The following is a 16,121-nucleotide window of genomic DNA, read 5'->3' as shown; positions in this document are numbered from 1 at the left end:
CAAAGCAGACAAGTGAGCTATAGCGAACAGAAAATATCAGGTATTATGACTGCTGTAGTTGCCAGTCTAAAAACTGCAAAGTTTCAAGATTTTTTTATGTGGATAGTCACATAAAAGAATAAAGAATACACCATTAAACATTAAAAAATAATTAATAATAATTAATAATAAAAACCTGATTTAAATAATGTTTCTAAAGATAGATTCCCTTTGAATATTTTACTATATAGTTCTCTGTACAGTATACTTTGACAACAACTCATTTCATCCTCTAGAGTATCTACAAATCTGACCTGGAATGGATTCGTGGTTGTGGATGGGTTCCATTAGACTCTGTAGAGCACCAGAAAGTGAGGAAAGCTCAAGAACTGGTTAATGAGGTTTGTATGAACTGATTGCTTTTTCGTTTCAAAGATAAATGACTCTATGCTTATAGTCCACAAAGATCTTACTCAAAGTGGATCTCCTGGTCACGTCAGAAATTATGATCAAGCTGAGGCCAAGAGAAGCTAAATATTCCTTCCTTGTGCAATTATGTTACAGATTTAATAAATACTTTCTGACGGTAATTACTTAAAATTAGTGAATGTTACTCATTGGAGCTAAAAACCGTGACTTATCATTGTCTTCTTTTTCTTTTGCATTGTAGAGAGCCTATAAGAAGGACGCACACAGCAACTTTTCCAACTACACTCATGTGGTTGACCCACCATACGTTGTGCTCGCCAAAATGAATGCCATCAACCAAAGTGATGTGAGTTCTCTGCACATTATATTTGTTACTTTGTTTAATTTTTTTTTTTGCTTTTTTGGGGGTTTATTTGGATAATTTTAATTGCTGCCAGGACTTATAAACATGACAAAAAAATGTTGTCCATGGGACCATAGATCCTATCTAATAGGTTACAGTGTCTTGCAATGTATGAATATCTATCTATCTATCTAATATCTAGAGTATCTAATTATCTATCATTCTGATTTCTTTTTTTTTGTAGCTGAAATATAAGGAAACCTTCAACTTGGAAAAAGGTCACTACATCGGCTCTGCAGAAACTCCGGAAATCTCTCATTCTAGAGATATGTCCAAGCTGGCTAGTGATGTAAGTACTATAAAGTTGGACAAGAACTATGCTCTTACATATAAATTCAGGATAATAAATAATAACGTACTACTTTCACTACATTACAGATAACCCAGTCTCTTTTTCTAACCCCAGTTTATTATTTGATCTGAATTTATTCACATTTTTTTTTTTGTTAGACTATTTTAGATTTTTTTTTGTCTCAAAATGACCAACATAATCATATTCTCTCACATCATCATTACATTGAATGACATATTTTCATTGCTAAGTTAATGCCATCCCAAAGATCTCAATCAAAATTTTTTTTATCGATACACAAGGGATAGTTTTTTGTCCTTTTCGTCTTGTATGGTAGGTAGAGAAAATACTACTCATCTGTTCTCTATCTGTGCATTTTGTCATGGGAATTATATACAGTAGGATTGTTTTTTGTGTACAGACCTTCCCCAATTGACTTTCTCTACTATAAATTTTGACCAATTTTCAGTGAATATAAGTCAGTCTGAAAATGTGTTATCTCTTTTTCTCCTCAGAAATTGTACAAGGATTCTTGGGATAATACTAAAGCACTGGGCTACCAACTGGACGCCAAATATATACCCATAGTTGGTGCCAAGCATGCTAGGATTGTTTCCAGTGAGGTATGTTTGAGATTTAATATGTATCTCATGTCTTATTATCGTATCAGACTATCAGACATGTATAACACTAAATCAATTGATCAATTTTGATTCCAGCTAAAATACAAAGAGCATCACGAAAAGGAAAAGGGTCACTATCTTGCTGGTGCCCATATTAGTGATTTCCCCAGTGTTGTGCATTCATTGGCTTTCCAGAAGATGAAGAGCGTGGTAAGATTAAGTTGTGTGATGTTTTTGGTGTTTTTTCAAGAAACAAGAAAATGATGATGGTCTATAGAGGGTTAGGTTTATCCAAAACCTTATTCATGGAGACCCTTTTTTGTTAATATTAAAAAGGTTTAATGCTTTAGTTGTTAAAAGGGTCCTTTCATAATGAGTACAATTACAAAATGTACACTGCTGGATCCCCCAGTTACAAGCTGTAATTTGAGGGGAAACCTGACACTAAAGGGCCGATGCAGCGAGCGCCGATCAATGAGACATCGTTGATCGGCGCTCGTTTGCTCCTGTCACACAGAGCTATGGATGGGGCCGAGCGGTAGTTATTCCGATCGCTCGTCCCCATACATTATTATCATGTCGGCAGTATGTCTCCCTGTTTACACATGTGCTGCCGACAATGATAATATTTTACTTTTTTAAAATGATACGATCAGCAGATAATCGAGCATTTGCTTGTTCATCTGCTCATCCGCTGCCCTGTTTACACACGGCAATTATTGTCAATGAGCGTTATATGAACACTCGTCTGCACGATAATCGCACAGTGTAAAAGGGCCTTAAGTGTTCAATTTCCCTGCAGTGCCACCACAGGGGAAATTATGTATTACACAGTGCTCATTCATAGTAATAGGGTGCCTGTACAATGCAGGTCAGGTCCTCCAGGGCTCTTGGTAACCTTTCTCCACTAGAGGAGGATCCTGAACAGAGGGCCCCCTTCTATTATCTCAGGATTCCCTAATAGGGTACATGAAAATGCATTTTCTAAACAAGACAGCCACTTTAATAAATAATATTCTATTTAGATTAGTATTACATTGCTGCTCCTGTTGTTCAACTTTCCCTATCACTGGGTGGTACTGTTGCCATCAAGAACAACTTTAATTGATTTCTACAGTTTCTGACTGCGGCAATAGTGTTGAATTGGACAAATTTCAACAGAAATTTTCCAGCTACTACATTGAATCCAGCATATTGTACAGGTCAATGTATTTATATCCAGAATACATTTGGAATACAGTCAATCACACAGTTTATGTCATGTACCAATGTGTGGCAGAAATGAGTCACTTAGTTCTAAACTTAAGTGTAATGTATCACCTGTTATCTTTCCATAAGTATGTGGTCAGCCATTTTGCCATGTGTAGAGGTCACTGTGATGGGAGAGGGAGGAGGGAGCTGTGCTCTCTCTCCTCGTCACCTATAAACTGTGTTCGATTCCTTTATAATAGATATGCTACTGTACATTTCATTGCAATCCTGCCCTCTGATCATAATTTGATGATTGCCGACCCTGCCCCCAGTGTACAGTATAGTCAAGGAAAACAACAAAAAATAGGTAAATTTCTGATGATAGATTCCATGTAGACCTAGAATATAAAATCCTTGATGGCCAAGACTTTTCCACATGTTTTTTTACGTTTTTATAACTCAATAAGTCAATTATCTCTTTTCTTATTAGCTGGGCTACAAGAAGAACTATGAAAACAACAAGACAAAGATCAATATTCCAAGCGACATGCTTAACAACGTCCTTGCCAAGAAATGCCAACAGATCCTTAGTGACATTGAATATCGCCGCTATCTCCATGAATGGACATGTCTACCTGACGAACAAGGGGTCATTCGTGCCAAAAAAGGCAATGAGATCTTGAGTGATGTATGTAGCAAAATACGTAACATTCCATTTTTCCTTCATTGAATATTTGTATCAAAATGTTTTAATTAATCTTATTCATTGGTGTTTTTTTTTTCTTTACAGGTACTCTACAAGGAAGACCTAACATGGCTCAAGGGCATTGGTTGTTATGTGTGGGATACTCCAGAAATCTTGCTTGCTAAGAAGTCCTATGATCTTCAGAGTCAAGTAAGTCATATAAAGGATTTGAGCTTTCCAAATTAGTAAATTGTTACACATCAATTCTCCATTGTTTTCTCTATCGCATGATATATAAGATGTCTTGGTAAGATTTTAATGTGTCTCTTGTACCAGTAGTAGCGACATGATGCATTGTCGTGGCTCAGTGGTTAGCACTGTAGCCTTCCAGTGCAGGAATCCCGGTTTGAAGGCAACATATGCATGGAGTATGTATGTTCTCCCTGTTTGCATGGGTTTCTCCAGTTTCCTTCCACACTCCAAAAACATACTGATATATTCATTGGTTTTCTATAAAATTAGTCCAAGTGTGTGTGTGTTTGAGAATATTATGAGCCCCATTAGGGACAGGGACTGATGTGAATGGCTTACTTGACTCTGTACAGCACTGAGAAATAGGTTGCCACTATATAAGAAATAGAAAATTATATTTACTATTTTAAATTCTACAACAGCAATTGCATATTCTGATCTATTTCTAGATCAAATACACCAATGCCAGTAAAGAAAACTTTAAGAACTACAGCGTTGTCACTGATACACCAGTATATGTCACAGCCATCCAAAGTGCCATCAACGCTAGTGATGTGAGTATCAGATTACTTATAATAACATTCGTTGCTTATCTAGCTGATCAATGTATCTCATTATTGTCATGTTTGTTATCTTCAATTCAGCTCAAATACAAAGAGGACTTCAACAAGAACAAGGATAAGTACACAACAGTTCTGGAAACCGTAGACTACAACCGTACCCAGAATATGAAAGATCTTTTCAGCAGTGTATGTACTCCTATATAATGTTTTGTGGGTGATAAATGAGGAATCCACCATCAGAAATTCAAGGTCAACAATGAAATGTGTTTTATTCCTTAGAACTTGTACAAACAAGCCTGGGATACCGTCAAAGCCACAAGCTACCAGCTTCCTCCAGATACAGTCGCCTTGGCCTTTGCTAAACAGAATAAGCACATTGCCAGCACAGTAAGTACATGTTACCATTTCCAAGCCTGTTAAAAGTTGTTATTCTGGATCATATATGTCATACAATGTTTATTATCGTCTTGTCTTGTCTAGCTGAAGTACCGTGAGGAATATGAGAAGTTTAAAGCGCTCTACACAATACCAAAAGGTATTCAGGATGATCCAAACACTGCAAGATGCCTCCGAGTGGGCAAGCTTCCTCTGGACGTGAGTATTCTGAAATCGCGTTGGGATTTTATTAGATCTTCAAAGAACAACATTGCTTTTAATTCACACTCAGGTTAGCCATAGACATTAGATCAAACTCGTCCAAACCCACCAATTTCAGCAGGATCGGTGTTAACTGTAATTTGTATGGGAAAGCAGACAGAAGATTTTGTGGGAAAAAGAAATGGTCATGTTGGATTTCACCAGGCCTGATTGTTTATTCCTGCAGGAGAAAATCGATGCCAGAGGGAACATTCCCTAATCCCTATTAAAATAAACACACTCTCTTGGCTGAGCCAAGTATGCATGTCTATAGGGAGGTTAGGGGAAATAGCTGTCAGCCAATGGCCGAATAATCTAATATGTAACCTGATTGCTAATGTCCTGTTCACATCTACGTTGAGCCATTCCATTGTTCTGCTCAATCCGAGGAGAAAAACAAAGGAATACTTGACGCAATGGTTCCATTGCACCATGGACACCACCAGCGGCCAACGGAACCCATTGACCAGAAACACTAGCGCAGTATTTTGCGCTATTGTTACGGGTAATCTCGGCTGGATCTGTGATGGAGGCCCCTAATGGAGCCTCTAATAGAGATGTGAACAGGCCCTGATAAAGACTAAATTACTTAAACAGTTTGCACACTTTTGAAACCAATTTATTATTCCAATGTTTCTTAAATCAAAAATTTCAATAACTAGTCTTGATTAGAACATATTACCATTTTATGTCTGCAGCTCCCATACAGCCCTATGTGTCTCCATAGTTAAAGAGGCTCTGTCACCAGATTTTGCAACCCCTATCTGCTATTGCAGCAGATAGGCGCTGCAATGTAGATTACAGTAACGTTTTTATTTTTAAAAAATGAGCATTTTTGGCCAAGTTATGACCATTTTTGTAATTATGCAAATGAGGCTTGCAAAAGTCCAAGTGGGTGTGTTTAAAAGTAAAAGTCCAAGTGGGCGTGTATTAGGTGCGTACATCGGGGCGTTTTTAATACTTTTACTAGCTGGGCGTTCTGAAGAGAAGTAACATCCTCTTCTCTTCAGAACGCCCAGCTTCTGACAGTGCAGATCTGTGACGTCACTCACTGGTCCTGCATCGTGACGGCCACATCGGCAGCAGAGGCTACAGTTGATTCTGCAGCAGCATCAGCGTTTGCAGGTAAGATCGACTTACCTGCAAACGCTGATGCTGCTGCAGAATCAACTGTAGCCTCTGGTGCCGATGTGGCCGTCACGATGCAGGACCTGTGAGTGACGTCACAGATCTGCACTGTCACAAGCTGGGCGTTCTGAAGAGAAGAGGATGTTACTTCTCATCAGAGCGCCCAGCTAGTGAAAGTATTAAAAACGCCCCGATGTACGCACATAATACACACCCACTTGGACTTTTACTTTTAAACACACCCACTTGGACTTTTGCAAGCCTCATTTGCATAACTACAAAAATGGTCATAACTTGGCCAAAAATGCTCGTTTTTTTAAAATAAAAACGTTACTGTAATCTACATTGCAGCGCCTATCTGCTGCAATAGCAGATAGGGGTTGCAAAATCTGGTGACAGAGCCTCTTTAAATACTATACATACTACAAACAAACCCTGTGTGTAATCTGATCCCGCAGTCAGTGGTTACACTTTTCCATCTGCTCCATACTCTTGCTAGCCTACTAACAGTAAAAGAAGCAGCAGTCAAACATGGTTTGTTTGTAGCATAGGTCTGCATAGGAGCTGTATACACAAAAAAGTAGGATATTATTTCTCCCCCCAAATTTGACTGATATGCTGAGGCACTGCGTCGCCCTACATGAATGTATGCCCTAATTTTTCTTGTAGTTTCTGTTTTCTGTACATCCTACACTTTTCCTCCTTCGAGGAGTTTATGGTAAATTAATACATTTCTGTTAAAAGTAGGATATCTTTTAATCGAGCCTATTTGAAAAGTTTCTTCATTATTTATTTTAGATACAATAAAGCAATAATAAAAACGAAAAGATTAAAACGTCCACAAAAGTCAACATAGTCTTCCATATGTAATTGGGAATTATATACAGAATCTATTTTTCATTCTCAAATGTCCCAAATCTTCTTTGTAGCGTTTGTACCGAGATACCTATGAAAAGAACAAGGCTAAGATTCACATCGCTCCTGATATGATGGAAATCATTGCTGCCCGGGAAACACAAAATAAAGTCAGTGAGATTGACTACAGGAAGTATCTCCATGAATGGATCTGCCTCCCCGACCTTCAGCACTACGTCCATGCCCGCAAGGTCCACGATCAGTTGAGTGATGTGAGTAGAGTTCAACCAATAGTTCTAAATGGATTACATTTTTGGGAACCATTTGATGAAATATTAACCTTTTCTTCTTGGTCTTGATATTTTTCCATTCTAGATCGTCTATAAAGAAGACCTCACTTGGTTGAAGGGAGTGGGCTGCTTTGTTTGGGATACACCAGAGATTCTACATGCCAAGCATGCAAATAACCTCAGCAGTGATGTAAGCAAAGTGATCTAGTTCGTGTACTATGTTGGCTTTCTATACAAAATGAATAGTAAAAAAAAACAAAAACATTTTTTTCAGAACAAATACAAAGCTAAAGCCGAGGAAATGAAGAAGAATTATTCCTCAGTTATGGAGACTCCAGTTTATGTTCAAGCTGTCGCCAGTGGAAAACAGAGCAGTGATGTGAGTCATTTCTCTTTTTCTTTAAAAAAAAGTATAAGGTAAGAGCAGCAAAACTATGGAACTGTCCGTGACAGGTTGTCGTGCTTTAGATCTCTGGAGGAGGTTGTGGATCCAGGGATTTATTCTGATTGCCATATCTGGAGTCAGGAAAGATTTATTTTCCCCTAACTTGAGGGCAGTTGTCGAGTATATATATTTTTTTGGTTCCACACTGTATGATGATAGGTTGAACTAAAATGGACAGGAGAAATTTCTGTAGTGGAACCTTATTGCCCTCATAAGACAATGGAGGCGGAAATAGAGATCTGTATTAGGCCTTATTTACACGAACGCTGCGTATCTCGGACGTTAAAAACTGCAGTTTTTCAAGTCCGAGGTGCATCCGTGCTCAGCGCTGCGGGACGCGATGTCAAGCATCCCCCATAGTTGAGAGTCTATGGAGGGATGCGCGAAAAGAACGGACATGTCCTATTTTCACACGGTCCGTTGAAACAACGGCTCTGTGAACGGCCACATTGAATTACATAGCGACCTTCCAACTGACCTATTTCAACGGCCGTCCCATGGACGTTTAACACGTTCGTGTAAATAAAGCCTTAAAGTATGTCAGGCTCTATTGTCTTATATACTCTTATTAAGGTCCAAAAAACAACAATTGAACATAGTTCAATACTCCATATAGTATATACTCTAAACTCAAAATCGACCTGAACGGAGTTACACAAACCAAAATGACAAATGTGTAAATATAAAATATATCTTTTATTAAATATGTATTAAATAAAAATGCACAGAGAAAAATATAAAAATGAAAACAACATGAAGCTGGTAAACATGGGATATAAGATGTACCATTCAGCTAGTATATGAATGTATAGATGTATCTAGAACTTGAATAATATGTAATGCATGGAGACCCTATACTATATACGTAATTATAATGCATATGATATACTATGTGATTCATGTATACATGGATCCTAAGAAATGGACTCCTTCGTTTGTACACTATAGTGTAGTAACAGCCAAGAGGGATGCCAAAGAAACAGGGTAGACAACAATAGTATGTAAAAAGCTATAGGGGCTCACCTAGCTGTAAGTCCTTTGAAAGTGTTACCAGCCGCCTCGACGCGTGTCTCTCAATGGTATTTCTCAGGAGGCGTGAGGAGGAAAGGGTTCCGTCGTTTTGACGGAATCAATAGCGTAGTCGACTACGCTATTGATTCCGTAAAAACGATGGAACCCTTGCACAACGGAGAGAAACGGAAACCATTGGCATCTAATCCGTCACCATTGAAATCAATGGTGATGGAAACGGAAACCTTTGGTTTCCGTTTGTGTCAGTCAGGGTCCCGTTCCGACGGAACGGGACCCTAGCGCAGATGTGAACTTTGCATTATATTGTTCAATATACTGTGTATATAGCTAGTTTCATTCTATTGCATATGAAATGTAAACTTTATTAACAATATTTTAACAATATGTTTTTTCCAATAGGTTGTGTATCATACTGATTATGAGCAGAACATTAGAGGAAAAGTAACATCAACCACAAACACAGTTGAACTGGACAGAGCCAGCAATGCCAACAAGATACGCAGTGACGTATGTACATTTCTATGATACTTTGTAGTGACTCAGGATAAAAATCGATACTGTTATTACAAGCTGGTTTTCTAAATGAACATGGGAGATTTTAAGATAAAGTTAAAACATAGATAGATAGAAAATCACTTTTTCAACTTTGAATCGGAGGGCTGCCAACTTTGTATATATATAGATAGATATAGATAAAAATATAGATAGATGGGTAGAGATGGATAGATAGATAGATAGATAGATAGATAGATAGATAGATAGATAGATAGATAGGCAGGTGTATAACTAGAAAAGTCTGGGTCCTATAGCAAGCTTTTGACTGGGGCCCCCCCCCCTAGGTGCTACCTGCAGCCCCCTTATAGATAGTGCCCCATGTAGATACTGTCCCGCTCTAAACAGTGCTATATAGTCCCGCTGTAGACCGTGTCACACCACACTTGTAGCTAGTGTCCCCCTCCTCCCCCTGTAGATAGCACCATACAGCTCCCCCTGTATATAGTGCTACACAGCCCTCCTCCCTTGTATATAGTGCCACAAGCCCCCCCCCTGTAGATTCTGCCACACACAGCCCCCTGTAGATAGTGCCAGACAGCCCTCCCCCCTTGGAAATAGTGCCATACAGGCCCCCTAGTAGATAGTGCCACACAGCCCCCCCTTATATATAATACCACACAGCCTTCCCCTTGTATATAGTGCCACACAGCCACTCCCCTTGTATATAGTGCCACACAATCCCTCTTCTCTTGTAGATAGTGCCACACAGTCCCCTGTAGATAGCGCCACACAGAGACCCCTGTAGATTGTGCCACACAGCCCTCCCCCTTGTAAATTGTCATACAGCCCCCCTTGTATATAGTGTCACCCTTCTCCCCCCTTGTATAAAGTGCCACCCTGCTCCGCTCCCCCTTGTATATAGTGCCACCCTGATCCCCTCCTTGTATATAATGCCACCCTGCTCCCCCCCTGTATATAATGCCACCCTGCTCACCATAGTATATAATGCCACCCTACTCCCCCCTGTAATATATCCATACAGCCCCCCAAAAAATAAATATATTGTACTTACCTTGCCCCGTTCCTGCGACGGGCGGAGCGTTTCACATCCTCCGGGTGGGACGCATGCCCAGACCAGCGAGATGCAGTGATGTCATCACGCTGACCTGCGCAGGGAGTCTTCCCAGCACCTTATATGCTGCAGGCCTAATGTTTTTCACTGGATTAATATACTGGGTGCTGCCTATTGCTTGGAATATTCCTTATGGATTATAGGACTGGGAGTCTGAGTTCTGAGGCTTGCACCTACTATTTTTTATGGTCTTGTATAGTACAGCTCTCTTTGTATTTTAGATAGATAGATAGATAGATAGATAGATAGATAGATAGATAGATAGATAGATAGATAGATAGATAGATAGATAGATAGATAGATAGATGATAGATAATTTATTGACTTTCTTGTATATTCTTTTGTTTTATACAGAATCTGTATCGTGATGATACTATCAAATCCCTGCCCAAAGGTTATAGTCTTCCTAAAGATACCCCATCAATCTTACATGCCAAGAAAGCCCAGACCATCGGCAGTGATGTAAGTAATAGCGCTCTTTGTAACTTTGTCATTTTGCTCAAGGTACTGACGGGTCCATATACATTTGAGATTTTCCCCTATATTGTGTTTGCATATCTTTAGACAGTGTTTTATATAAATATGTACATTGTCATTTTGTATATTCACCTTCTGTAACACAATGTATCCCTATTAGTGGTAATAAATCTCTCCATCTTATTCTCCCATTTATACAGTAATGTAAAGGTGATAGCTCATTGCTCCTTATAAATATATTATTTTTTCATTCTCGTCTTTGCTCTTGTCTATTAACAGCTGAAGTACAAAGAAATATACGAGCACCTGAAGGCCAAGTCTTACACTCTACCTCCGGACAACGTCAGCTTTGTCAACTTAAAGAAAGTGAACAATATCATTAATGAGGTAACTAATTTATCTTTAAGATTTCATCAAAAATGGTGTCTTTTAATCTTAGGTAAATTTTACAACTTCTCTAAAAAATATTTAGATGTTTTAAAACTTTTCAATCAAATTATGAAATACAATCAAACCGTAAAGGGTTTGTTCACGTTACACAATCCTTTATTTTGTTAGAAAGATCCAACCATGATAAACTGTGGACCCCATAGATCAGCTGTAATCCGTGGTAGAATCTGGCAACAATTGTGTAACTCCGCTGCAGCGCCTCTGCAGGGGAAATTAAGTATTACACAGTTTCCATCAAAATCAATGGCCTCACTGTGTAACACTTGAGCATGCCAGGTCCTCCACAGTGAGAGACACTCTTTGTAGCCGATCTCAGGGCACTCCCCTCTATTTGCCTAGGATTTATCAGTAAGGTATATGAAAAAGGTTTTTAACTAAACCCATGAAAGCCAAATAATCTGTGAAGTTTAGGAACATATCCATTACATTTTCCAACACATTGTCAACTTCTTTTTCTTGTATTTCAGAGGCTCTATAGACAATTGTATCACAAGCAGAAGGATAAGATCCACACCACTCCAGATACTCCAGAAATCCGGCAAGTCAAGGCCACACAGGACGCTATTAGTGATGTACGTTATTAAAGATCAAGATTTGAAGTCACAGTCGCTTCTGAAGCCACAGCTGACCACGAGATCTTTATATATCCTTACTTTGTCTTTTAGCTGGTGTACAAAGCCGATTACCACAAACTCCAAGGTCACATGACCTCCTTGCCATACACCCCCCAGACTATTCACTGCCGCTATGTTGGAGAAATAACCAGTGATGTAAGTCTTTTTCTCCTGAGAGGTCCTAGTGATCCCATAGATGTCAATGTGTGATTATCCATACAATACTCACTAAACTATGTCTAATTGTATTTACTAGAATAAGTACAAGGAAGACTTACAGTGGCTGAAAGGCCTAGGGTGCTTCATGTATGACACTCCTGACATGGTGAGGGCACGTGACCTCCGCAAACTCTGGGTAGGTGAAAATTCTTACTTACTTTATTACTTTCTGGAATACTTATTACCACTGCTGTAATCCTAACATATTTATTTATGCTCCTGTTTTAACAGTCCCACTATCTGTACACCACACCTGCCAAGAAGATGCTGGATAAATACACTGTGGTCTTGGATACTCCAGAATACAGGACCGTCCAGGAGTTGAAGACACATCTCAGCCAGGCAAGAACTTTTTATTATTAAAACTTTGTCCTACAATGGGATAGATATATGGCGTGCAGGTATAGCAGGCACAACCTGGAATCTATTCCTGGGGGGCCCACTGAAAGAAAAGAGTAGCATCATATGTGAGTAGTTTAGAGGCACAGTGACTTATCATGGTGATTTAGATAAGTACTTGATATATATAAATAAATAGATAGATAGATAGATAGATAGATAGATAGATAGATAGATAGATAGATAGATAGATAGATAGATAGATAGATAGATAGAATTATGTAATAATTTATGATAGAAGATTAAGTTGTCATCTGTGGTGCCAACGTGTGGTGAGCCAAGTATAGATTTTGCACTAGTGTGCCAAGAATTTCAGGCTACACCTCTCCTTAAAGATATTATTTTTCAATTTCTGATTTTGCACTCCCCAAGAAATAATTTAGTATCTTTTTTTAACAAATGAAAAATAATTTCTTTGTATAAAGTATAGGTTCCATTAGATTATTCTCTCTGCATTCTTAAGGGTTTAACGGGGTTGACCCATCTTGACAACTTCTTTCCATATGGACATCATAGAAGGTGGTCCCGCTCTCGGGATTCCCCTTTATGAGCCAGAACAGAGAACCTATTCAGGAAAACAGCAGCACAGCCACAAAAAAATTCTTCAGTGTGAAAGGACAACTCCCCAGACATGGGTGGTGCACGCAGCAAAGAATCCCAGGTCCAAGGGAGACCATCAATATGCAATCGAAGAAAGGAACTGCGGCACTCAAGATAATCCAAAGAAGTGTATTTGATTTGTTCACCAAGAAAAAAACACTTGCAAAGTTTCAACCCATCAATGGGTCTATATCAAGCAGTTCTGCAGTTCCTTTCTTCGATTGCAGAACAGAGAACAGCCAACAAAGAGCTGCTGTCACTCTGGTGGACCCTGTCTGTCCATGTGTTACATGGTCGGCCATTGATTGGACTACAAAATGCAGGGGAAATGCGTCCTCTTCGAGTGTTTCTAAAGCTTGCAGTCTGACCGGCTTCAGTTGAAAAAGGGGTTATCGAGATGAGACTACTCCTTTAACCCATTAACCCATCAGGATGTAACGGTACGCGATTATCGGGGACAGAAGTGTGACGTGAGCTGACATACCTAGTTTGGTCCATACACTGCAGGTGGCTGCTGTATATTATAGCTGATACCTCGCTCTAACGGCCGGGATCGGAGATCAGGCTGAACCCGGCTGTTTAACTGCTTAGATGCCATGATCAATAGCGACCGCGGAATCTAGGCCATTAGACAGGGGAGGTGCCCACTTGTCATCCCATTGCCCCCCCTATGCGAAGTGATCGCAGGGGGCTGGATGGTTGCCATGGCAGTCTTGGGGCCTGATGAAGGCCCTTATGTCTGCCATCTGTTAATCCCTGCCAGAAGTACAGGGTGGGCCATTTATATGGATACACCTAAATAAAATGGGAATGGTTGGTGATATTAACTTCCTGTTTGTGGCACATTAGTATATGGGAGGGGGGAAACTTTTCAAGCTGGGTGTTGACCATGGGCGGCCATTTTGAAGTCGGCCATTTTGTATCCAACTTTAGTTTTTTCAATGGGAAGAGGGTCATGTGACACATCAAACTTATTGAGAATTTCACAAGAAAAACAATGGTGTGCTTGGTTTTAACATTACTTTATTCTTTCATGAGTTATTTACAAGTTTCTGACCACATAAAATGTGTTCAAAGTGCTGCCCATTGTGTTGGATTGTCAATGCAACCCTCTTCTCCCACTCTTCACACACTGATAGCAACACTGCAGAAGAAATGCCTCCCGATCTGACCCCCTTAGACTATCTTTGGGGTCATCTGAAGGCAATTGCTAGCATTTCTTCTGCGGTGTTGCTATCAGTGTGTGAAGAGTGGGAGAAGAGGGTTGCATTGACAATCCAACACAATCGGCAGCACTTTGAACACATTTTATAAGTGGTCAGAAACTTGTAAATAACTCATGAAAGAATAAAGTAACGTTAAAACCAAGCACACCATTGTTTTTCTTGTGAAATTCTCGATAAGTTTGATGTGTCACATGACCCTCTTCCCATTGAAAAAACTAAAGTTGGATACAAAATGGCCGACTTCAAAATGGCCACCATGGTCAACACCCAGCTTGAAAAGTTTCCCCCCTCCCATATACTAATGTGCCACAAACAGGAAGTTAATATCACCAACCATTCCCATTTTATTTAGGTGTATCCATATTAATGGCCCACCCTGTAGAGCTTAATATGAGCCAGCAAAATACACACTACACTGCAATACATAAGTATTACAGTTTATTGTGCTGTGCACTAATGATATAATAATTGCTTGTTCAAGTCCCCTAATGGGACTAAAAAAAAAAAGTTAAAATAATTGATATAAAAATAATAAATAAATTTTTTAGGAGTTCAAAAACACAGTTTTTACTGTAAAATAATGCAAATAATACAAATATAAACATCAATGGCATTGTCTCCTCCGTAAATGTCTGAATATAATTAATATTATCCCGCACAGTAAACGCCGTAAAGAAAAAAAACAACAGAATTGCTGTTTTTTGGTCACCTCATCTCCTCACAAAAAGTGGAATACGTGACCAAAAAGTCATACGTACCTCAAAATGGTACCATTAAAAACTACAGTCTCTCCGAAAAAAAAACAAGCCCTCACAACACTCCATTGATAGAAAAATAAAAAAGCTTTATAAAAACTAAGATAATATGTTGTTTTACCACATGGTGAACGCCGTAAATACGAAACCCCATAAACAGTGAGGGAACTGCTGTATTTTCTCTATTATACCCCACAAATATTTTTTTTTAGTACATTATATGGTGCCATAAAAAAACACAATATGAAAAGCAAAAACAAAAAAGATTAAAATAGGCTTAGTACTTAAGCGGTTAATTCGCTAAGCTTTTACGCATAAAAGCCAAATAATTATCTAATTTTGCTTTTTATTATGTTTTTTATGAACATTAGGTTTTATGAATTGACATTTTATATGGAATTTCTTCTATGTCTTTAGGTTGTATACCGGGCAGCTGGTAACAAGCAAAAATCAAAATATACACCAGTTCTAGATACTCCAGATTTCCTCAGAGCAAAGAAAGGACAAGAAATGCAGAGCAAGGTAAAAGATCACGTTTTTCAAAAATATTGCAATGCATTAAATTTGTTTTGATTGTTAAAATGCACAGTTGTCATGTGACTATAATTCGCCTATTTTTATTTCACCCTACAGTACCTGTATGTTGAAGTTGCAACCAAAGAAAGACCCCATCACCATGCAGATGGACAGACTACTGCCCTCCAACTGGCTAAGCATGTCAAAGACTTGACCAGTGAGGTAAGACCTCAAGATAGAGATGAGATTTAATAAAACCATACCTAGCCCTTATTTATATTCAATGGCACTACGCAAGGAAAAATATCAGATCAAACAGCTGCAATTTTCATACTTAAGGTGTGGGACCCATATGTGTTATTGCACAAATACATCTAAAAAAATAATTAAGCCACTTTGTAAATAGTCCTTATTAAAAAAAAATCTCCTACTGTT

At 38.8% G+C, this 16,121-nt stretch overlaps 1 protein-coding gene across 1 annotated transcript in view; it reads left to right on the top strand.

Annotated features, from left to right (window-relative positions):
• NEB (nebulin) overlaps nucleotides 1–16,121 on the top strand; it is a 156,666-nt gene that overhangs the window by 93,453 nt on the left and 47,092 nt on the right. Inside the window, exons 82-104 of the mRNA XM_075831032.1 lie at nucleotides 276–380; nucleotides 650–754; nucleotides 996–1,100; nucleotides 1,619–1,726; nucleotides 1,823–1,936; nucleotides 3,408–3,605; nucleotides 3,708–3,812; nucleotides 4,304–4,408; nucleotides 4,499–4,603; nucleotides 4,697–4,804; nucleotides 4,898–5,011; nucleotides 7,111–7,308; nucleotides 7,412–7,516; nucleotides 7,601–7,705; nucleotides 9,203–9,310; nucleotides 10,785–10,892; nucleotides 11,187–11,294; nucleotides 11,825–11,929; nucleotides 12,023–12,127; nucleotides 12,228–12,326; nucleotides 12,422–12,532; nucleotides 15,588–15,692; nucleotides 15,804–15,908. Of these exons, the coding sequence (XP_075687147.1) occupies nucleotides 276–380; nucleotides 650–754; nucleotides 996–1,100; nucleotides 1,619–1,726; nucleotides 1,823–1,936; nucleotides 3,408–3,605; nucleotides 3,708–3,812; nucleotides 4,304–4,408; nucleotides 4,499–4,603; nucleotides 4,697–4,804; nucleotides 4,898–5,011; nucleotides 7,111–7,308; nucleotides 7,412–7,516; nucleotides 7,601–7,705; nucleotides 9,203–9,310; nucleotides 10,785–10,892; nucleotides 11,187–11,294; nucleotides 11,825–11,929; nucleotides 12,023–12,127; nucleotides 12,228–12,326; nucleotides 12,422–12,532; nucleotides 15,588–15,692; nucleotides 15,804–15,908 (2,634 nt within the window). The remainder of the gene's footprint in view (nucleotides 1–275; nucleotides 381–649; nucleotides 755–995; nucleotides 1,101–1,618; nucleotides 1,727–1,822; nucleotides 1,937–3,407; nucleotides 3,606–3,707; nucleotides 3,813–4,303; nucleotides 4,409–4,498; nucleotides 4,604–4,696; nucleotides 4,805–4,897; nucleotides 5,012–7,110; nucleotides 7,309–7,411; nucleotides 7,517–7,600; nucleotides 7,706–9,202; nucleotides 9,311–10,784; nucleotides 10,893–11,186; nucleotides 11,295–11,824; nucleotides 11,930–12,022; nucleotides 12,128–12,227; nucleotides 12,327–12,421; nucleotides 12,533–15,587; nucleotides 15,693–15,803; nucleotides 15,909–16,121) is intronic.

This window comes from Rhinoderma darwinii, chromosome 6 (assembly GCF_050947455.1).
Source record: "Rhinoderma darwinii isolate aRhiDar2 chromosome 6, aRhiDar2.hap1, whole genome shotgun sequence".
Lineage (NCBI taxonomy): Eukaryota > Metazoa > Chordata > Amphibia > Anura > Rhinodermatidae > Rhinoderma > Rhinoderma darwinii.
Note: the sequence above shows the minus strand (reverse complement) of the source record. Positions and strands in the feature narration are given on the sequence as shown.